This window comes from Manacus candei, unplaced genomic scaffold (assembly GCF_025592945.1).
Source record: "Manacus candei isolate 608988 ecotype Guabito, Panama unplaced genomic scaffold, ASM2559294v1 h1tg000081l, whole genome shotgun sequence".
Taxonomy (NCBI): Eukaryota; Metazoa; Chordata; class Aves; order Passeriformes; family Pipridae; genus Manacus; species Manacus candei.
In genome coordinates, this window is record NW_026138129.1 from 5,561,446 (window position 1) to 5,581,941 (window position 20,496).

At 37.8% G+C, this 20,496-nt stretch overlaps 1 protein-coding gene across 9 annotated transcripts in view; it reads left to right on the plus strand.

Moving 5' to 3' along the window:
* Window positions 1-19,034, plus strand: part of UTRN (utrophin) — a 368,491-nt gene extending 349,457 nt beyond the window's left edge. For 6 of the 9 annotated variants that reach the window (XM_051811059.1, XM_051811060.1, XM_051811062.1 and 3 more), the window contains 6 exons: window positions 1,195-1,353; window positions 1,715-1,958; window positions 7,833-7,941; window positions 9,406-9,492; window positions 14,432-14,454; window positions 16,043-19,034. In XM_051811059.1, the coding sequence (XP_051667019.1) occupies window positions 1,195-1,353; window positions 1,715-1,958; window positions 7,833-7,941; window positions 9,406-9,492; window positions 14,432-14,454; window positions 16,043-16,051 (631 nt within the window). In that variant the 3' untranslated portion in view covers window positions 16,052-19,034. The remainder of the gene's footprint in view (window positions 1-1,194; window positions 1,354-1,714; window positions 1,959-7,832; window positions 7,942-9,405; window positions 9,493-14,431; window positions 14,455-16,042) is intronic. The other 3 variants (XM_051811063.1, XM_051811065.1, XM_051811066.1) reach the window with 1 other exon arrangement.
* The last annotated feature ends 1,462 nt before the right edge of the window (window positions 19,035-20,496 follow it).

Genomic DNA, 20,496 nt, shown 5'->3' on the forward strand with positions numbered 1-20,496 from the left:
TTTCCATCAGTAGGAGGAAAAAGGTTAGCACAAGAAATATTTTTTTTAATATGAAAAAGTCTCTTTTCTAAATGATATCTGAACATGTGTATTCATACTGCCCATGTGTGTCTCTCTGTTGTTGATCATGCTTTAACTGCAGGAGATCTTTAGGGTAAACTGTGTAGGGACAATACTTCACGGTTTCATAGGGTATGCAGTCTTTGGTTTGTAATCAGGCAAAGAAATTAGTTGTAAGAAGGGTTTTCTTCAGCATTCATACTCCTGCAGCAATTTCTCTCTTAAAAAAAAATGAATAGTGTATGTTTTTCTGCTGTTGACTCATCCTTTCTGAGTAAGCAAGGAAGCAAACTGGTTTTAGGACATGGTATCCTTCACTTTCTGTCCCTCTGACTTTATCAAGAAAAGCCAGCAAGTAGGGAAGTAAGGCACATCTATACAAAACCAAATTCACTTGGATGTTAAAGCATAATTGAAAGTATCAGGACTTCTGTATCTCGGTACCATGAGGTAATTTCATGCAAGTCAAGAGGAGGACAGTGTTATAGTTTACTTCTATCTCTGAATCTATAAGGAGGAGATCTACTGCCCATGGAGAATTTCAATGTATTGTATGCGTATATCAAAACAGGGAGAAAAATGGAAAATATAGTGCTAATTCAAAACCTATAGCATTATTTTTGAAGCATTGTCGGTCCCTTTGTGCAGTGTACAGTGTTAGCTAGATGCATGATGATTCATTGCTTTTGAGTTCTTGGAGAATTCTGTGGGGTTTTTTTCTCTAATTTTCTTAGATAAATTGAACACACCAAAATTATCTCCTCAAAAATATTAAAAATGTCACCTATTTATGGTTTAAAAAAAGGGATCTAGCAAATAGCTTGTTTGTTTTACTTACTTTTAAGGAATTTCAAATCAGTCATCTTTGGGTTTTATTATTTCTGATTCTTGTTTTCAATTTCTTTTCAAACCAGCAGTAGCATTTGTTCTTTATGCATACATTTAAACAAAATGATCTTTTACGCTACTACAGATAAATCTTTTTTCCTGTTTATACGGTTTTCTTTCGGTATGTTTTTTAGGCTTAATTCCTTCTCTGTTAGTCCTTTTTCATAAAAAAACAATCTCTCAGCTTGACAGAGATAATAAATGTTTTACTGCTCTGTCTTTATCTCTGTTGTTTTACTGTTTTAGAGAGGATGAGCATGCCCTTATCCAGCAGTATTGTCAGACGCTGGGAGGAGAGTCACCTGTGAGTCAGCCACAGAGTCCTGCTCAGATACTGAAGTCAGTGGAGAAGGAAGAGCGAGGAGAGTTGGAGCGTATCATCGCTGACCTTGAGGAAGAGCAAAGGTCTCATAATCATCCTACTGGTGTCTGAATTGTCACTTCATTGTTGTTTGAGCCATGCATGTATTATGTTGGAGATGTGAAAGACCTGGGAGTCACGATTTTAGCAAAAAACACCAATCAAGGCATATGTTGTGCATAGCCTGGCTCTGTTAAGTAGAAGAGGGAGGGTCTGTGAAGAAATAATTTAGTTCTACTTCATTGCCTTTTTTATTCTCTCATAAACCACAACTCAAGGTATTGTCTTTGTATGAGATTTTTGTGTTGTTAGTTGAAGGTGATAACATCATTTGATATAAGAAGTTTTCTTTATTTGAATTTACTTGATCAAGTCATCATTCTCCTCCTCCTTTGAATATACTAGGAGTCTGCAGGTAGAATATGAGCAACTAAAGGAGCAACATCTTCGGAGAGGAATAAACCCTCTTGCATCACCTCCTGATTCTGTTGTGTTACCTCAGCATGCTTCTGAAGATGCTGAGCTCATTGCTGAAGCTAAACTCCTGAGGCAACATAAAGGTCGCTTGGAAGCAAGGATGCAGATATTGGAAGATCACAATAAACAACTGGAGTCTCAGCTTCACCGGCTACGGCAGCTACTTGAGCAGGTATGTGTACACTGATGTCTTTCCCCAGTGTTGCTGGACGATGGATTTCTTGGTGGAACAAAGGCCGTGTTCCAATTTTACTGCAGATATTTTAACCATACACTCTTGGTCTGTTGCAATCAATCATTTCTAACAGGAAGATATATTTTTCCCTACCCTCTAGTTTAAACCATGGTGAAAGTCAAATGAGCATGAAATGGTTACAAGTGCTGGAGTGATCAAGGTAACTTATGAAACACTGAGAATAACAAGAGCAAGAGCAATAGGTTTTCATTAATTAAAAAGCATAGGAAGAAAATATGTACCCTACTCCAAGTAATGGTGCCATTCGCATCCTGTGTTGGACTTCAGTTTTCTCATCTTTCCTTAATTAATTTTTTTATTGGTTGTCACCGTTAGTCACTCAAACCTCTCTTAGAATGCCAGAGACAGATGGCCAAAGATATCTCTGAAATGCAAAGGAGCAATACATTACATAAAAAATCCAGTTCCTCTTGAGCTAGCATATTTTGACCAATATGCTACAGCAAAATGCTCTTGCACACAAGTAAATGCTGGAGGTAAAAGCCTTTTAGCAAGTGCTGGAGATTGTAGGGTGTCTTTTTGGGGGGAAGGAATGTTGATTGCTTTTTAAGTCAGCACATGCACATTTAGATTATAAAAATAACAGCAGCAGCCTATACCAGGTGTTGTTAGAGATGTTAATTTGTACTATATCATATGTGGACACTTGAATGATGAAGATACATTTGATGAATGTTTTCTCCTAACTAATCATTACACTTGGGTCAGAGTACAGTAAGGCAAATAATTCCTGCCTTCCATGAGTCATGTGACTGGCTATATGTAGCAGAGGATTTAACTAAGCCAAGAAACAGACTGCATAAGCCATCCAAATGGCCTAAGTTCCTGCTGTAGATGATACTTATTCACCCTTTAAAACTTTTTTTTTCGTAACGTAGCTGTGGATGATCTTACAATTTTGTAATCCTTATAATATTCTTAGTAAGACCTTTGGGGTATATATGTATGTTGTGATAAAGTGGGTGGGAGGAGAGGCAGTAGTTTCTGCCTTTGGAATTTTCTAGGCTTTCTGCAGCTTTTGGTTTCAGATGGGTAAAGTAGAACAGAGATGACCTTTTTCAATATTTCTGATGGAATTCTCTGTGGGAATCATGCTGTACTTCTGATTATTCCAAGTGCTATTTTCAAAGGTCTTCCTGTTTCTCCTCTGTTATTTAATAAAGTGGAAGGTTACAGAGTCAAGTTCATGAGAAGGTCTGCATTACTGCTTTTATAATATATCTCTGACTTTTCAATATGCCTTACTACATGTATCCTTACTTTATTTAGCAGATATTTTGCAAGCTGTTTCCAGGATGTTGAAGCTACTCCCCTGATGGAGATTAAGAAATTATAAATAATTCAAATTTTTAGTAATGTCTTTTAAATTTCTTTATTTTGACATCAGTTATGAAGTAGCACTGAATTCCATTAGTGCCCCCTTTCTGAAAAAATGACCACTCTTCAGCATGTTGTTCTGTCAGCTAGGCCACTACTGTCTGTGAAAGCCTTTATTGCTTTCAGTGGTTGGGGAAGGACTTTGTCAGAAGCTAGCTGAAGATCTAAGTATATTTATTTGTTTCTTTTGCTTTTGATGGCTGTCCCAATTATTTTTAGTGGATATAAGGAACACGTTTTCTTATTAATTAAATGGATGATTTGCATGAAAGATGCTCATAAGTCCCAATGTCAAAATATATAACAACTCTGTAATTACTAGTATTAATGGACACAACTGTCTTAGAGCAATTTCTTTGTCATGGCTGGCATTTCATGCCATATTTCTTTGTCTCTTCTATCAACAGCAAGTCTCTTCATTTGTGTTTTCCACTCAGCCTCTTGACTGTTGTTTGGGTTAATAACTTGCCACTGAGTAAAAAATACTGGATCTTCTTTTCTCCTAAAGATTGGAGTGAGTCTATGTACACAGATATTTGGGTAGAGAGTCAGTGAAACTTAGAAACTTTCATGTAATAACTGTTTAATCTAGATGAGAGCATTCTAGGACGTTCTTTAGAGAGCACCTTTAGCAGAAATATGCATGTATCCTCACTGCACATTTGTCTACTTCAGGTCACAATTTCGAGGTTACCATACTATTTTTATTTTAGCAACCCCCAAAGGATTGGTAGCTGTCACAGAATGTTGTCATTTTTGTCTGCTTGATTGATTAGAGTGCCGAAGAGGAAGGTGAAACAGAACTGGCATGTGACAGCTTTGATACCAACATGTTAATCAGACAGAGAATAAACAAAGAATCCATTTTCCTTTTTCTTTCTTCAGCCTTTATAGATAGGGCTTTTCCAAAGTCAAAATGAGACCTTTTATGAAGGGCATTTAAAGTCTGTTTGGATTTTTAGCTGCTTTTCTGAGCTACTGAATAGAGGTTTCATATTGGATTTGATATTGAAGTTAATGGGAGCTAAAATCATCTGTCAACAGCTATAGGATCAGACTTTAAGAGACTAAATAGGGACAGCAACTCCTCTTCAACTGAAAGCAGAACAGCTTTATCAGAAGAGCAGAGGAAAGGGTTTTTTTTTTTCTTTTGTAGCTGGGAGAATAAGTCTGGAGCACGAACAAACTTCTGTAATGAATGTGGTAAGGAAATTGGCATTTTTGAGGTTTCCTGTAATCCAGATTGGGGATTTTGGGGTTTAGTTTGGTTTTTAGCAAAAGCAACAAAAGGCAAGAAAAGAGCAGGTATGTCTTAACTACCCATTAAGCCACAGAGCACTTCAGGCTCTTCTTTGGGAAAGACATCAGCAGGATGCACAGTGAAATAAGGGACTGTAGATGAAAACTCATTGAATTAAATATCTCCTTGAAATGCTTTAAAAACTACTGTAATACAGAAAAATCCCCCAATTTTGGAGTTTTCTGGAGAAGAACTTATCTATCCCTTCATATCTTTATTTGATTTTGCCTAAAAAGATGTTTGAAAACTCCCTGAGACTGGAGATGGAAACTTCCCCCTCATGCCTATAGAGACATGCTCAGTATCTCTGCTTTTATTCCTTTCAAGAAGCAGCAGGAGGCATATTGTAACATGGAGGGCTGTTTACTTTTGTTTTCTGTCTTAAGGGTTGTCCACTGAGTTGTTTTGAATAAGAATACATTAACTTCATGATGTCTGAAGTGGGTTGATGATGGAATTGCTCATATTTTGTAGGTGTTACGCAATTGGGGTTAATGGTTTTCTACAGGGTTTTTTTTTTCAGGTTCTCTACCAGTAAAATCTTTAAATCATGTAAATACATGCAGCTATATCCTCAACTATTTTGCATTTAACATTTTCCAGTACCTGATTATTATACCACTACCACAAACCTTCCCTCTCTGCTCCAAACCCCACTCTTCAGCTGCTTAATTGTATTGTTTTGAATTTTTAAGAAGAAAGGTTTGGTTTGTTTTGTCTTTTCTTGTTATTGCAGTCACTGGAAATATGTAGTGTAACATTTATCACCATATTTAATTGAAAATGAAGTAATGAGACATTATCCTCTGATTAGGAGGAGATGGTGTTTTTTGGGGTTCTGTCTTGTTTTTAAATCCAACTGCCATATTTCATTCTGGCTGCTGCAGCAATATGTAGTACATTAATGTAAGGTATTCCAAGTATGTTTTGTTTTCTCTCAGTTTATCCACTGAGTCCTTAATGCTCTGCAGTGCTTTTTTTGTCATTTGCAGTAGTACTCCTAAGTGGTACCTTCACTAACTCATCAGGCATTTCCTTTCCATTGTAGGCATTTCCTTTCCATCCTAGTTAGTGCTGATGTTGCAGAACCTTACTATCCTTCATCTAGTCCATGTGTTGCTGTGCTGCAGTTTTGTATGTCCAACACGGATCTTCTCTTTTCGTTCACCCTCGGTCATCTTTGCATAATCCATAGTTACTGCTTGAAGAGGGACAGAGATCCAGTCCAGATGCAAGTTTGCATTTTGAATGATTCACATTCTCTGTTCATCTGTTTGTGAAGTGAGCAAGCAGCCACTCGTTAGCTTCATTGTTCTGTATTGAAGTGACTCTCAACCCTTCAACAATTTGCCTTAGCTCTTTACCATTATAGCTCTAACATCATCTTGAACAGTGTTTCCTGGCTATACAGAGTTGCCTGTGGTTATTTACCCCAGTCTTCACTGATTTAAAATCACCACACTCATTGTTCCTAGACTCTGTAGCTGGATTGAAGCCTGATGCTGAGTAGCAAATTACTTAGCTACTTGATAGTAATTCACTGTTCATAGAAGTATCTTGACAGTGAAACCCTTCTTTGGCTTGAAAACATTTCCATTTTTCTTTGTCTTCTATGCAGAGCAATATTTCTTGGTTTTTTCTTTTAGTCAAAGCTGGTACTTGGTATTATTATGCTGAAAGAGATGAGATTTAGAGGAGAAAAAAAGGTTTGCTGAGTGCTCAAGGGACCATTTCCTTCTAACTACTGTGTATGGAAGAAAAAGTATCTTTCATTGTTCAACAATCTTTTGTTTTGTTGAAGATTTTTTTGTTAAACTGTAAGTTATCTCAAAAAAATGGAGTATTGCAATTAAGGCTGTGAGGTGCAAAGGAGAAAACTTGTGTGCAAATTAACAACCATTCTGTATTTTAAATCTTTGCATTGAGTTTTGTAGCTGTTCTAGGTACTTGCTCAGTTTCAAAAAAATCTTAAAAGCAATTGCTTTTTTTATTACTTCAGTATCTGCTTTTAATAGTTTTACTTAAATAACCTGCTCTTTAAGCTATTTAGAAGTAATTTGAGGATTTGCAATCAAAAAGATAAATGATAGCAGCAACCATTTCAGCTGCATCCACTGCAGATGTAAATACTATTTCACCTATTTCTGTGTTTTTCAGAACAATCACTTCTGGAGCTCAAATATTGTATTACTACTCTCTTCCTTAAAGGATTTTTTTTTTACCAGAAAGAAGGGAAAGAAAGGGAAAAATGCCTGAACAAGGTCCCTTCCAATAGTTAAGTTGTTATAGTGAAGAAGTCTTATGGTCTTTTCTTATTTTTGTGTCCATATATGTATACTTACGTGTAATCTCAAGCACATACATGGTTACAGCTAAATGTAATACAGAATTTAGGTGTTTGGTTATTCAAGTGAATTTAAGAGTCCAGAAAAACTTGTTTTCAAAGTATATAGGTTCCTCCTTGTAATTTTCAGAAGACTACATAGTAGAGCTTTTCCTGCGAATTTGATGTCTCCCACACTCTTGAGAAACAGCATCAGCAAGAGTGATGGCTTTTTAGATAGCAAAGTTGTTTTGAATTTGTCTTTAGTCTTCACTTGATTCTGGAGTTTTACAAAACTGTTCATAATGGAACAGTTGTTTCTAAGCATGACTAGTCATCCTTGTAAAGCTTCTCAGGGGACCTCAGCTGAATGTCCCCTGTGTATGTGTATATGGATGTATATATTCACACCTATAAATACAACCCCAGTAATCCCATTGTGTAGTCTTTCTGCAGAGCTGGACAGAGAGCCTTGGCAAACTGTGTGAGTTGTACATTACACTGTGTTTCTGTGATGCATGCTTGCAACAGAACATTGTTTTTATCAAGACCATCAACTGGAGTCTCATAAGTACTATACTGAAGTCTAAATTTTCTTTTAACAAATTCTTGGTGGTTTTTTTTTCCCCCCTCTTAACAGTTATATAGACCTAAGCCTACTCTCAATAGCTTGGAGAACAAAAAAGAAAACAAATAAGAAAGGAAAGGAGCAAGATGGCTGCATACAGCCCCACACTTAACTTCTGTGGATACAATAATCTAAATTTATGTCTTATTGTCTTTAACATAGCCCGAGTCAGACTCCCGGGTTAATGGCTCCTCCCCTTGTGCTTCGCCCCAGCACTCTGCCCTCAGCTACTCACTTGAGCAAGACACAAGCTCACAATTTCATCAGGCAGGTAAGTGCTTTGATCACATAATGTGCTACATGGGTCTGTAGGCAACTACTGAATAGATTAGTTCGCATCTTCTCAAAAGATTTACGAATGAAAAGGAACCGATCTTGTGATGCTTCTGCTTCATGCAGCTGGAGCTGTTGGTTCCCCACACTTCAAACAGCTGTGGTATCATAGAAATCATGTGACTCTGGATTACAGACTTTTGTTGATAGACTCCTTGGTCCCATCCATTTTGACCAAGTGAATTTGCTGGGCAAATCCATGCTCAATGAAAAGGGAACCAGCCTTCATTGGACTGAAATGGCCAACAGCTGTTTGTCCTACAGTACAAATGGATCCAAGTAATCTATCAGATCCAGGAACATATGTCCAAGTCACGTAATCTATGCTTCCGTCTGCTTTAGAAATTCATGTGTAACCTCTCTTTATCCTGGTATTTTGATGTTCCCACTCCCAAAGGCTTTACATCTTTAGGAATTATTTGCTATTTATGGTACAACCTCTGCACATGAAGGCATTTATCTCTTGAAAGATTATTTTAAATTCTCCAATATCATAACTCATTAAATTCACTGGGAGTTAGCAGAAATAACTACAGACCATTGAATGCTCAAAATTAGGGGAAAAATTAAAAGATTTTTCTCAAATTATCTTGGATGCAGTTTCCTTCTTTTTTTGTTTTTAAGCCTTGGATTATATATTAAAAATTATTTCTGTGGAAAACAGAAAAAGTATTCTCTTGTACACTGGAAATCTTTAATTCAGCATTGACATATGTTTTTACTTTGTCTGTAAAAACATAGGACTTCTTTGGGTCTGATTTCATGCAATGGTAGATTTATGAGAGATGCTGTCTAATAAGACTTTCAGAAACAGAACCAGTTGCATTCCCTAACCATTCTCTTGGCTAATTTTAAGCAGCATTTGACAAAGAAGTAACAAAGAGGATTTTAACACTAGTGAAATGGCTGGTACATTTCTTTCAGATAGCTGGTACCATCTAAAAGATACATGTTGGGGGTTTTTCAGGAAAAGGATGATGTATTTACTCAGAAAGTTACATGACAAATCATTTGAAAATGGAACAGAATTATAATTGAGCAGCTGAGTTTAACTCCCTGATCTTGTAAACATTTTACTTATTTTAACTATAGATTTTTATATAGTGCTTTTTTCTTGGCAACTCCTTCTAGTTAAGTCTTGAATGCAACGGTTAAGCTTTAATAAAAGAGAAATGAGTTCTGCTGCAAATCAAAATGTAACTTTCACCTCTTCTCCCAAGGCTGGCAGCTATCAATGACAGTTCCTGCATATTACAAAGGTTTCAGGTAGTGTTTTCCCTTGAAATATAAAGGTGTACTTAAGTGGAAGGTTGGATGAGAATGCCTTTTATAATGTTGCGGTCCCTTTTTTTATTTTTCTCCTTGTGTTACAAAATTAATTTATTTGTTGTCATATCTGCAGATGACTTGTTAGCTCCACCTCATGATACCAACACAGATCTAACAGATGTTATGGAGCAAATCAACAACACATTTCCAGCTTGCTGCTGTAAGTTTAACAAAATGTGTCTCTGAGAATAGTACTGAATTTGAGGTGGTCTTTTGAAGAAAAAATGTCATTCTTGCAGTATTCAATAGGGAAAAAATATCTCTAAGCAGTTTTCTTGTCAAGATATGCAAGTTACATAAATCTGTTCTTTAAAATTCCCCAGTAGACACTATTTGTGAAGGTAAGTAAACAAATGTTCTTGTTTTAAGTGGAAGTGATTCACTATAAGAAAAGCCTATAGCTCAATATGGAATTTCCAGCTGTGCCCATGTAAGGGAAGAGAAATCTAGAATTTCATTAGCTTCTGATAGAAACCTTTTGTAGAACTTGAATGTAAATTCAGAATTTCTGAATGGAGTTTCTGTAATAAAGTTTGGAGGAAAAAAAGTCCTTAGGCAACAGGAGGGAACATAGCCCAGTCCTGACTGCCTGGACTAATTATTGAACTAGTTATTAAAGTAACAGACCAGAGGAAATCTGTGAATGCAAAACATAACACCTTTCCCTGCTTAAATGCATTGGAAGTTGGTATTTTATTCAGTGTCTATTAAAGAGAGATCAAAAAGAGAACCAATTATTTCCTATGCTAACATACATTTCCACTGATCCTGCCCCTTCTAGAGTGTCACTACACTTGCAAAAGTGAGGAGCTATCTCATGTATTTTAGTGGGTTTTGTTAAATACATACATATGTACATATATATCTTGCAGCTCTCTTACCTTAGAAAAACAATAGTGAAAGCTTTGATATATTTTCAAACTTTCAACAATTTTTTGAAATGAAATGTAATAATAATGGTCAGTTTTAAAAATCACAAGTAAGAGAGAGGGTGTTTATGTGCAGTCCTTTTGGAAGCATCAAGATTGAACTCTGTGCTATTTCATAAACTTGGTGAAACTTGTTAAAATATCCCTTCTGTCTCTTGTACATATGTTGCTTGGCTGTGAACAACTGCATCACAGAAGATGCACTTTGCATGTTTTGAGAAAGCAAATTTAGATCTAGTAAAAAAGGTCTTGTTTCAGCTGACCTTTTTGATTTTTGGTGAGTTCAATAGTTCAGAGGCCATCTGTTTGCATATTGAGGGTTTGATTCCAAGAAGCATCTCAAAGTCAACAGATAGTGAAGCTCCTCAGCACAATTAGAGGTCACATGTGTGTATACAAATCAGTAGAAAATGCAACTTGAGTATTTGTTCTTAGTTTTGCAAATTACTGTTTTGCATATACAAGGAGTATACAAGTACATGGTCATTTGGCCCAGATGAATTTAAAACAAATTGCTTTGTGTTAGGGCAAGCTTGGTAGTGATGACTGTTCTCCGCAGTGGAGAAACATAGAAGAAAAGTTCTTTGATTCTATGAACGAACACCCTGAATGAGGCAGGAGGAGGGTACTGCGAGTGAAAATCACGACCCCACATCCCTTTGTATTGTGAAGTGTATCTGAGCATTTAAGATTAAAAGAAATCACAGTTCCAAACTTCATGTGATTTTTCCCTTTGTCATTGACATGCTGCTGCAGAAGTCAAGCTAAACCACGTTACCCCAGTTAGTAGGTACTTCTTAGATTTGCTCTCATTCAGTCACGCTATAATATGTTTTACTGGGGAGTATATTTTTTTAACCATGTAAGACTCATATCTTACATGTTTTAGAAGCCTGGAATGAAGATTATTAGTCTGTCCTTCCAAAAAAGTGCATTAAACTCTGAGTTTTTCTAGGGAAGACCATGACAGACCATCTAGTCCATCTTTTCCTGTGGTCATTTGAGAGGGATCCGTCTTCCCAGACAGACAGTTGTCTAACCTGTTCTGTGAAACTTTAAATGACTCAGACTCCACAGACTCTCTAGGCATCACTGTATTCCTAACCTTAAAGAATAGCATCCTTATCCTTTTTTAGCTATACCCAAGCTAAATTTTATCAAAACAGCCTTCATGTGCAACATTTCATGTTCAATTATATAAAAAAAAGTAAGCCCCCATTTCTTCGACAATCTCATCTCTACTATGCCTCTTCTGCTGTGGCTGCAGCTTTCATTAAGAAGTTACTAGCATCTAGATCTTGTGAAGATATTTTTTATCTCTTTTGGCTGTATAATAGAGACAGTTGTCTTAGTTGCTATATTTGTTTTCGTGGATTTCAGGTTATAAATCATCTTGAAATCAGTATTTCTATTTACTCCAAATATCCCTTATGAAGCAATTATTCATATAGTAAGGCAGGAGTGCTTATAACGGTGGATTTTGTTGTTTGGTGGCTTTGTTTTTTTGGTTTTTGTTTTGTTTTTGTCTGCTTTTGTAGTTGTGTTTAATTTTGTCCCTCAGATCCACTGAGGATACAATGCCTCTTTTACTTCCTTTTTAATGTCATTGGTCTTCAGAGAACATGCTGAGTTGGAAGGGACCCACAAGGATCATCACATCCAACTCCTGGGCTTGCACATGACCCTCCCCAAGAGTCACATCATGTATCGGAGAGTATCGTCCAAATGCTTCTAGAACTCTGTCAGGCTTGGTGCTGTGACCACCTCTCTGGGGAGCCTGTTCTAGTGTCCAAATACCCTCTGAGTGAAGAACCTTTTTCTAATATCCAACCTAAACCTCCCCTGCAACAACGTCAGGCCATTCCCTCGGGTCCTGTCACTGATCACCACAGAGAAGAGATCAGTGCCTGTCCCTCCTCTTCCCCTCACGAGGAAGTTGTAGACTGTGATGAGGGCTCCCCTCAGTCTTCTCTTCTCCAGGCTGAACAGATCAAGTGACCTCAGCCGCTCCTCATATGGCTTCCCCTCAAAGCCCTTAACCATCTTTGTTGCCTTCCTTTGAATACTCTCCAATGGCTTAACATCTTTCTTGTGGTGCCCAAAATGGCACACAATATTCAAGGTGAGGCTGTACCAGTGCAGAGCAGAGCAGGACAATCCCCTCCCTCAACCAACTGGCGATGCTTTGTCTGATGCCCCCCAGGACACGGTTGGCCCTCCTGGCTGCCAGGGCACTGATGACTCATATTCAGCTTGCTGTCGACCAGGACCCCCTGGTCCCTTTCTGTGGCACTGCTTTCCAGCATTTCACTCCCCAGTCTGTACAAACATAGAGAGTTGCCTCATCCCAGGTGCAGAATCTGGCACCTTCGCTTGTTGAACTTCATATGGTTGGTGTTTGCCCAGTCCTCTAATTTGTTGAGGTCTCTCTGCAGGGTCTCCCTGCCTTTGAGGCAGTCAGCAGCTCCTCCCAGTTTTGTATCATCTGCAAACTTGCTTAGTATCCCTTCCAGTCCCGTGTCCAGGTCATTTATGAAGATGTTGAAGAGCACAGGGCCCAAGATGGAATCCTGTGGAACCCCACTAGTGACAGGTCACCAGCCTGATGTTACCCCATTCACTGTTATGCTCTGTGCTCACTCACCACATGATGTGTTTATCCAGCTGTGTACTGGACATTTAGTCCGTAAAGATCCTGTGAGAGACAGTGTCAAAAGCTTTACTGAAATTTAAAAAGATTACATCAACTGGCTTCCCTTGATCAACTTAATGGTTTACCTTGTGATAGAAGGAAGTCAGGTTTGATAAGCAGGACTTTCCTCTCATGAAGCTGTGCTGGCTGTGACCAATGACTGTGTTGTCTTTCCGGTGTTTTTCCTCCTAGAATACCTCTCAGAATAATCTTCTCCATTACATTACCAGGCATTGAAGTGAGACTGACAGGCCTGTAGTTTCCAGGGTCCTCCTTCTTCCCTTCTTGAAAATCAGGACAGTATTCACCAGCTTCCAGTCAGCTGGGACCTCTCTGGATTCCCAAGATGGCTCAAAAATCATTGAGGGAGGTTTTGCGATATCAGCCAGCTCTTTGAGGATTAATTCCATTCTGTGATTAATTCCATTAGGCCCCATAGATTTGTAGGGATCCAGCTGGAGCAGCAGATCCCGCACAGTTTCAGGGTTGACTGGGAGTTGATCATTCTCACAGTCATGGTCCTCTAGTTCAGGGCAATGAGACACCCTTGGTCCTTCATCTGTGTTGAAGACCGAGGCAAAGAAATTGTTGAACACCTCTGCCTTGTTTCTGTCCCTGTTTGGGAGGTGACCATCCTCATCCTGTAAAGGGCTGATGATATTTCTATACTGCCTATTGCCATTATTATTCTTGAAAACACTCTTTTTATTGTCCCCCACATTTCTGTCCAGCTTCAGCTCCAGTTGAGCTTTGGCCACACAAATTTTCTCCCTACAGCAGCAAGCAGCATCTCTGAATTCTTCCCATGTTACTTGGCCTTGCTTCCACTGGGCATACACTTCCCTTTTTTGCCTTATTTCCAAGAAAAGATTCCTGCTCAGCCAAGGATCTTCTGCCTTGCCTGCTTGACTTCTGACATTTGGAAATTGCTGCTCCTGTGCCTTTAGGAGGTGGTTTGAAAAGTGACCAAGACTGATGGACCCCAGCACCTGCAGAAACATTTTCCTAGGGGACCTTCCTTACTAATTCCCTGAGCAACCTGAAGTCTGGTCTCCTCATGTCCAGAGTTGAGGTTTTGCTGACACTTTTTCTCCTGTCAACACAGATTTTAAGCTCTATCGCTTCATGGTTGCTGTGGCCAAGATGGCAACCAGTCTCCACTTCTCTCATGAGATCCACTCTGTTGACAAGAGCAGATCAAGGAGGGAATCTTTCTGAATCAGCTCCCTTAAGAACACAGGAAAATTCACGTTATCTGCATATTTATAATGCTATAGATTTGCTAAAAGTAGATTAAATTTGTGAGGAAAGTTAGGTATTATCCATTACAACACATTTCTAATTAAATGTTTAGTCTTTTAATGATAAGAGTCACTTTGTTCTTCTATAGTACATATTTTCCTGATAATAGCTTTGTTTTTACACTGTCAAGATGCAGATTCTTGTAAATTTCTAACTATTTTTTGTTTCATTTGCAGCAAGTTTCACTGGCAGACCACAGGTATGAAACATTGTTACATAGTTGCATAGCCATGGAAACAGAGTAAAGCAAAAGTTGCATTAAGGCAAAGTGGGGTGGGGTTTTTTCTGTATTTTTCCCTAGAGGTCTGGAAGCTAGACTGATATAACAGGAAGATTCTAGCATAACAAAGGTAATAGAAAATTTCTACTAGATTAGGCATTACCAAAGGTACTATGATGTGCAGTTCTACATTGCTGACCAGATGGAATCAGCTTACATTTATCAGGGCTAATTAGTTCCAAGCCATCATCAGCTTGCAAGATCAAAGCTGGTTTTTGCAAAGACATCCATATGTCCTTGTGCCCTGGTGCCTATTGCTCCAGTTTCAGGGTCCATGGGCACCAGTGGACAAGGATCAGGAGCCACACAGCACTTCAGGCATTAGATTAAGCTGACTTCTCTCAATAGGCAACCACTTCACAAACCCAAAGGAGAAATTTGGCTGCTTTCAGAGTTCACAAAAATGTGGAAAACAACCTAGTATTTAGATACTTGTTCTTGAAAATATGACTGGTATTGCTATTATAAGTAACCAAAGTAGGAAAAACACTTGCTATAGGTTTAGGTTGCCATTGGAGCCCATGTATGACAGAAGATAATCTTGCATAATTGCAGAGTTCTTTCAAAGTTTCATTGTTAAATAAGATTTTTAAACTACCACAAATTACTGTGTGAGACCTCAGAAGAATTAAGTGGTTGGGAGACAGTCTACTTACTCTCCCAAATTGTTCCACCTTATCCATTAATCCACTTTTTGCAAGGTCAGACCTCTCCAAAATGAATATCTAAAAATTCAGAAATACTTTCTGGGAATGGTTTCTTGAATTGCAGAATCTGGGATAGTAGGATTGTCCTCCAAAACCAGAATTCCTAGAGAGAATTAGATGAATCAGGCCCTGCACTCAGTTAACTCAGACTTTCTATTTCAGTTTCTTGATAAGTTAGTGAATTAAGCTAGTTTGGTTTTTTTTTTTTCCAGAAATCCTTCCTCTAAGCAAGCACAGAAATAGCTTTCAGTGTTATCAGTGAATAAGACTATGTCCCTTGAAAAACATTTGATTTTCTTTTTTAATATGATATGTGTCCCACACTGTCTGAGAATCTACCCTCTCCAACCATTAGAGAGAGCACATTTGTCTGTTCAGGAACAGAATTCTGAAACAAGAACCTAGAAATAAGTTTGACATTTGAATGGGCCAAGTCCAAATCCCGGATCTGTATCATCTCCATTTTTGACTTAGACTTCAGATAGGACAGTAGTTTGCCTAAACTTTTTTCTTCATATGGGTGCAGAAGAGAGTCTGTAAGTTGTATTTACTGCTCTGTAGACTAACGTCCTTTGGGCCTCACACAACATGAATTTCAAACACTGCAATATTGTAAAATTAGATTTCTTTTGCCTATATGCCGCAGTGATTTGCTGAGTCTTGGGCCAATACATCTAGTTTTTTAAAGTACAGAGGTTTTGTGAGATGACGTCACAGTCCTTATCTGAATGAGCCCAGAGTAATTAGAGGTTTCTCTGTGTGTTAACATGTACTGACATGGTTGTTTCTCATCATGACAGGCAATGTGAAGTGTTCATTTGGATGTCAACCAGCGCTTCCTGACGTGCAGCACAGCCCTTTTCTACAAACTGCCAGCCGTGAGTTCCACTTCATCAGAAGGCTGCATGGGACCCTGGAACATGCTGTTTGCTCTGACTGCGTGTTCAACTTGAAATAGTAAAACACTGAATACCCAAAGATGAGGATGTTGTTTTTATAGTATCTTTTTTTTCCTTCTTCCCTCTCTATGCAACTGTAAATTAATGAGCAGTGGAATATTTGTCACTGATTTGTATAAATATACAGCCAGGGGAAAAGGGGCAGGGGCTTTATATACGTTCTTTTTGATAATCGTAAAGAGAACTGCATAAGGAGTTTGGAGCAAAACGTTACATTTATACATTCCTTTCAGCTCTTTGCTTTTGCATTGTAAAGTACTCTTAGTTATATTCTCACACATGTAATATTCTGTACTGATCATTTATATGCTAACCATCTGACCACACAGATTTCAGAAAATATCCTTGTATTATTTTCAACATTGACATATGAAGTTCCCATAATCTGCATTATTGTTACTGGTTAACAAAAACTGCCGTTGAATGCAAGCTACAGTATTTTAATTAAATTAAACAAGGTAAACTCTCATTTCAAGTCATAATCATCATTTTGTCTACCAAAATGGTATTTTAACTTTCTTTTAGTTGTTTCCAGCCAACACACTCCATTCGGAGGATTATTTTTTTAAGCCTTACTTTACTTTTAATCAGGAGATAGCTAAAAAGAGGACTTAGATGATAGGTTAAGTTGGTTTTAGTAAGATCTAAGTTAGTGTAATCTTTCCCAAATTTGTTCAGAGACAAAGCTTTGCTGTTCCCTGCTGTGCCAAACTTGCTTCAAGTTTTGGAATTTACAGTCTATGAAGTAAAGCTCATTTCTGTGAGATCCCCTTCTTTTGTCTGCCTCTTGGAAATGAAGAGACATTTAGAAAGCCCTTTCCAATACTATTAGCGATGGAACTTTCTCCAAAACTGCAATGCACTTAGATATTATCATTTGGCATTGTAATCTTGCAGATCATCCTTATCTTTGAAATCATTTATTTATGTACTTCTGGTAAGGATAATTATGGAAAAGTTACATCACCGATCAGCTGATCTCTAGTTTTAAAATTATCCTAAGAGATTTTAATGCCTTCACAGTTTACAATGCTGCATGGACACTTGCTTTAATTCCAGGACATACCTTTAATTGGTAAAACTGCATGCAATATCTTTCATGTTTAGTAGAGAACAACTGTGTTGTTCTTAATTATTACTGAAGGAAAAAGAAAACTATCTCAAAATGGTGTTGAAAGAGTTGTAAATTCTCTACTGCTACTGAAAAATGCTAGAGGACATCAAAACAGCAGGTCAGGAGTTTCTAGTGTTTTTGTGAAGTTTTGCCAACTAGACTGTCCTGCACCCACAGTATTTACTCCTGGACTGCTGCTGCTCAAGGAGTGAGGCACCGTGTTGACGACCTTCTAGTGTTGGCACCAGTGCCAGTTCTTTCTGAACCCTTTCACAAATTATTTAACCACTCTGCCTCTGTTTTCCCATCTGTAAAATGGGGATGATAGTACTTAACTCGCAAAGGTGATGTAGGACTTGCTTAGTTAGTGTCTGAAAAGCTCAATAGAAATGCAAAGTATTACCCTCAAGGGAGTGGAGCAAAATTGTCAAGGTGGGAAGAAGCTGGCTTCTATAAATGCTTCAGCTATTAAAATGTAGTGTAGTTATTCTGAAAAGAAAAAACCCCACATTTTACAGAAGAGGAAAGCCATGACCACCTTTCTACCTCAGACCTATCTTCATAAGTAGTATTGGAAATAGCTTTATATTCTGTTCTCTGCAAAGTACTTTTATCAAGCTACATTATTCTCTAGGCAAAGAATCCTTAAAAATATTCCCCAACATAAGTATAAAAAGAACTCAGTAGTGAATTTGGTGGGATTTATTTTTGTTCTGAATATGAGGTTATGTATAAAGTTGTTTTTCTGCCTGTGTTTGTATGCATCCTTTGTCCTCTGCTGCCAAGTAAATGCTGCTTCAAACACTACATTGTAACATTCTTCCTCTGAGACAATAATAAATAAAAGATATATATTGCAGTAACATGAGAAAAAGTATGGAGTTCTTCCAGGTTTTGGGTCTTCAAGGATTGCACATCTCATTGCTAAATGCTGAAAATTTCATTCTGAAGAAGATTAACATGGGAGTGCTGTGATAGTCAATTTCTATATGCTAGCTTTTTCTCCGTATGGTTTGCATTTATATAAATGAGATTTAGCAGTGGTTTTTCTCCATATATCTTGCATATTTTCTCCAGTTTTCCATCTTCAGTGATTTAGTTTGGAATCCTTCTCAGGATTCAGTTTCATGATAGGTAGTAAATTTGATCACTGAGAAGCAGACTGCTTTTATTTTTAAAATGTTATATGTATGTATTACAAAACAGCAATAATGTATGAAGCCCTGTCAAATATGAGAACTGTAAATTAGTCTTCAGGTTTTGGTGGTACTCAGTCAACATGCTCAACTAAAGCACAGCATTAGGTATTCAGCCAGGAAATACTTTCTATCCTGTGCTGGTTTTAGGTATTTGCATTAATGCAAATTGTGTTAATGGCTGTGTTAGAATTACTATGTGTAAAGGAGAAAAAAAGTAAAAAACCCTAATAATTCTGTTTCCTTATAGTAATACTTGGCACTATTTTCATGTTTAGTTGTTGGCTTTTGTTTGTTTGTTTTTAAAACTCTAACAAATGTCAAATATAAGTGTCAAAGTAATGAAAATTACCTTTTCCCTCAGTTTGTGAAAGGGTGCCTAACAAATAAGTTGTAGGGAAAGATCATGTTTTTCACATGGTATTTAAGTGATTCAGCAGTTAACAAGGAATTTAATTATAGAAATAGCAATATATTAAGTTCTGTATTTAGAAAAATAAATGTGTCAAAGTGGAGGAGACTGCTATATTAAAGAGTGTATTAAACCACATAATCTGTCATTTAAAGAAGTAAGCATTTTAATTATATGTTTATGGAGTTGAAGGCAGCAGAAGCGGGGTATGGGTCAGTACTAGGGCCTGAACTTCGAGAACAATTTATGAAAGTGCTCATAATCTACAGCTTCCACCCTCAATACCCTGATTGCTAAGGTAGTAGGTGCCAGAGCTCTGTAATGCTTTCACCTGTGCAGATTGTACTCTCAGCTTAAACTTCATGCTTTTGTACTGTGCCACAAAGGTCCTGGTCCTCGTTGGGGGAAACAGAATGACACCCACTTCTCACCAGCTTGCCATAGGGCTCTTCTCAAGGGGGTTGGGGAAGGGCACAGGAGAAGGGCATGACTGCTTCTGGTCCTCAATGCACAACACAATGGTAAGCACTCCCTCACTTCTCCACACAACCTTTTCCTTTACTCACTAACCAGCCTCTTACGCTGTTATTTTGTCAGACCAGAGAAAGCCAACATGATACTTTTCCTGAGAAGAATTAGGTCTCAGTCTAAAATGCATTCCTATCCATCACATCAGGAGAGACACCCTTCTGCACAGCCCAGAATGGATAGGGTTGGTTGACAGCATATTTGTTTAATTTTTTATTACAAAACACCCTTGAGCTGAAATGTTACTAACAGATCAGTTCATTTTCTCAGAGAAGATGAAGATTGACGCATCTAATTGAAACTAGAGTGCAGAAGTTCCTCTGCCATTGGGGCTTCATCTTCAGGGGAACTTCCACTATGAAACAGTCATCTTAGTAGTGGTGGTATTATTTCTTTTTGGACCAAGAGAAGGCTCCTCAGATGTTCAGGTCTCAATAAACAAGATAGATTATGAGACACCAGTCCCGCTACGTTAAAGATAATGGACACAGACTGTCAGTGTGCACATGACAATTCCTGTCACCTGACTGTCCTGGGTCAGGGCTTCTGTCATCTCTTCTGTTATTTCTACAGTTGAAAAGTGGGGGGGAGGGGGAAGCTAAATTCAGTCAAATTAAAAATTTATTAATATAATAGGCAAACTTTAGGTTTACACAAAAGGCCAAAATATTTTTTTAAGCATTTACAGTACAAGTTACCCTTTGGAGAGAGTCTGTTTATTATATATATTTTTTCTTCTCTACTTCACTATGAAGTTTCCCTAAGAAAAATCTTCCCAAAGGTAAACATTTGCTGCACTGCAAAACTGAATAATGGATCATGTCTCCTGTCACACAGAAATGAAGATGTCATGCCATATGGCTGAGAATTCTGTTCCCACAACAGCAATAAAATCAGTCTTACAAATCCTGACAAGGTGTAAATTAATAACAGTGGGGTATGAGAAAAAAATAAACTCAAACAACTTTTACTGGAAAAAAAATATTTGAGCAGGAAGAGATCTCTTTCATCTTACAAGCAAAAAGCTCTCGGTAATCATCAGCTA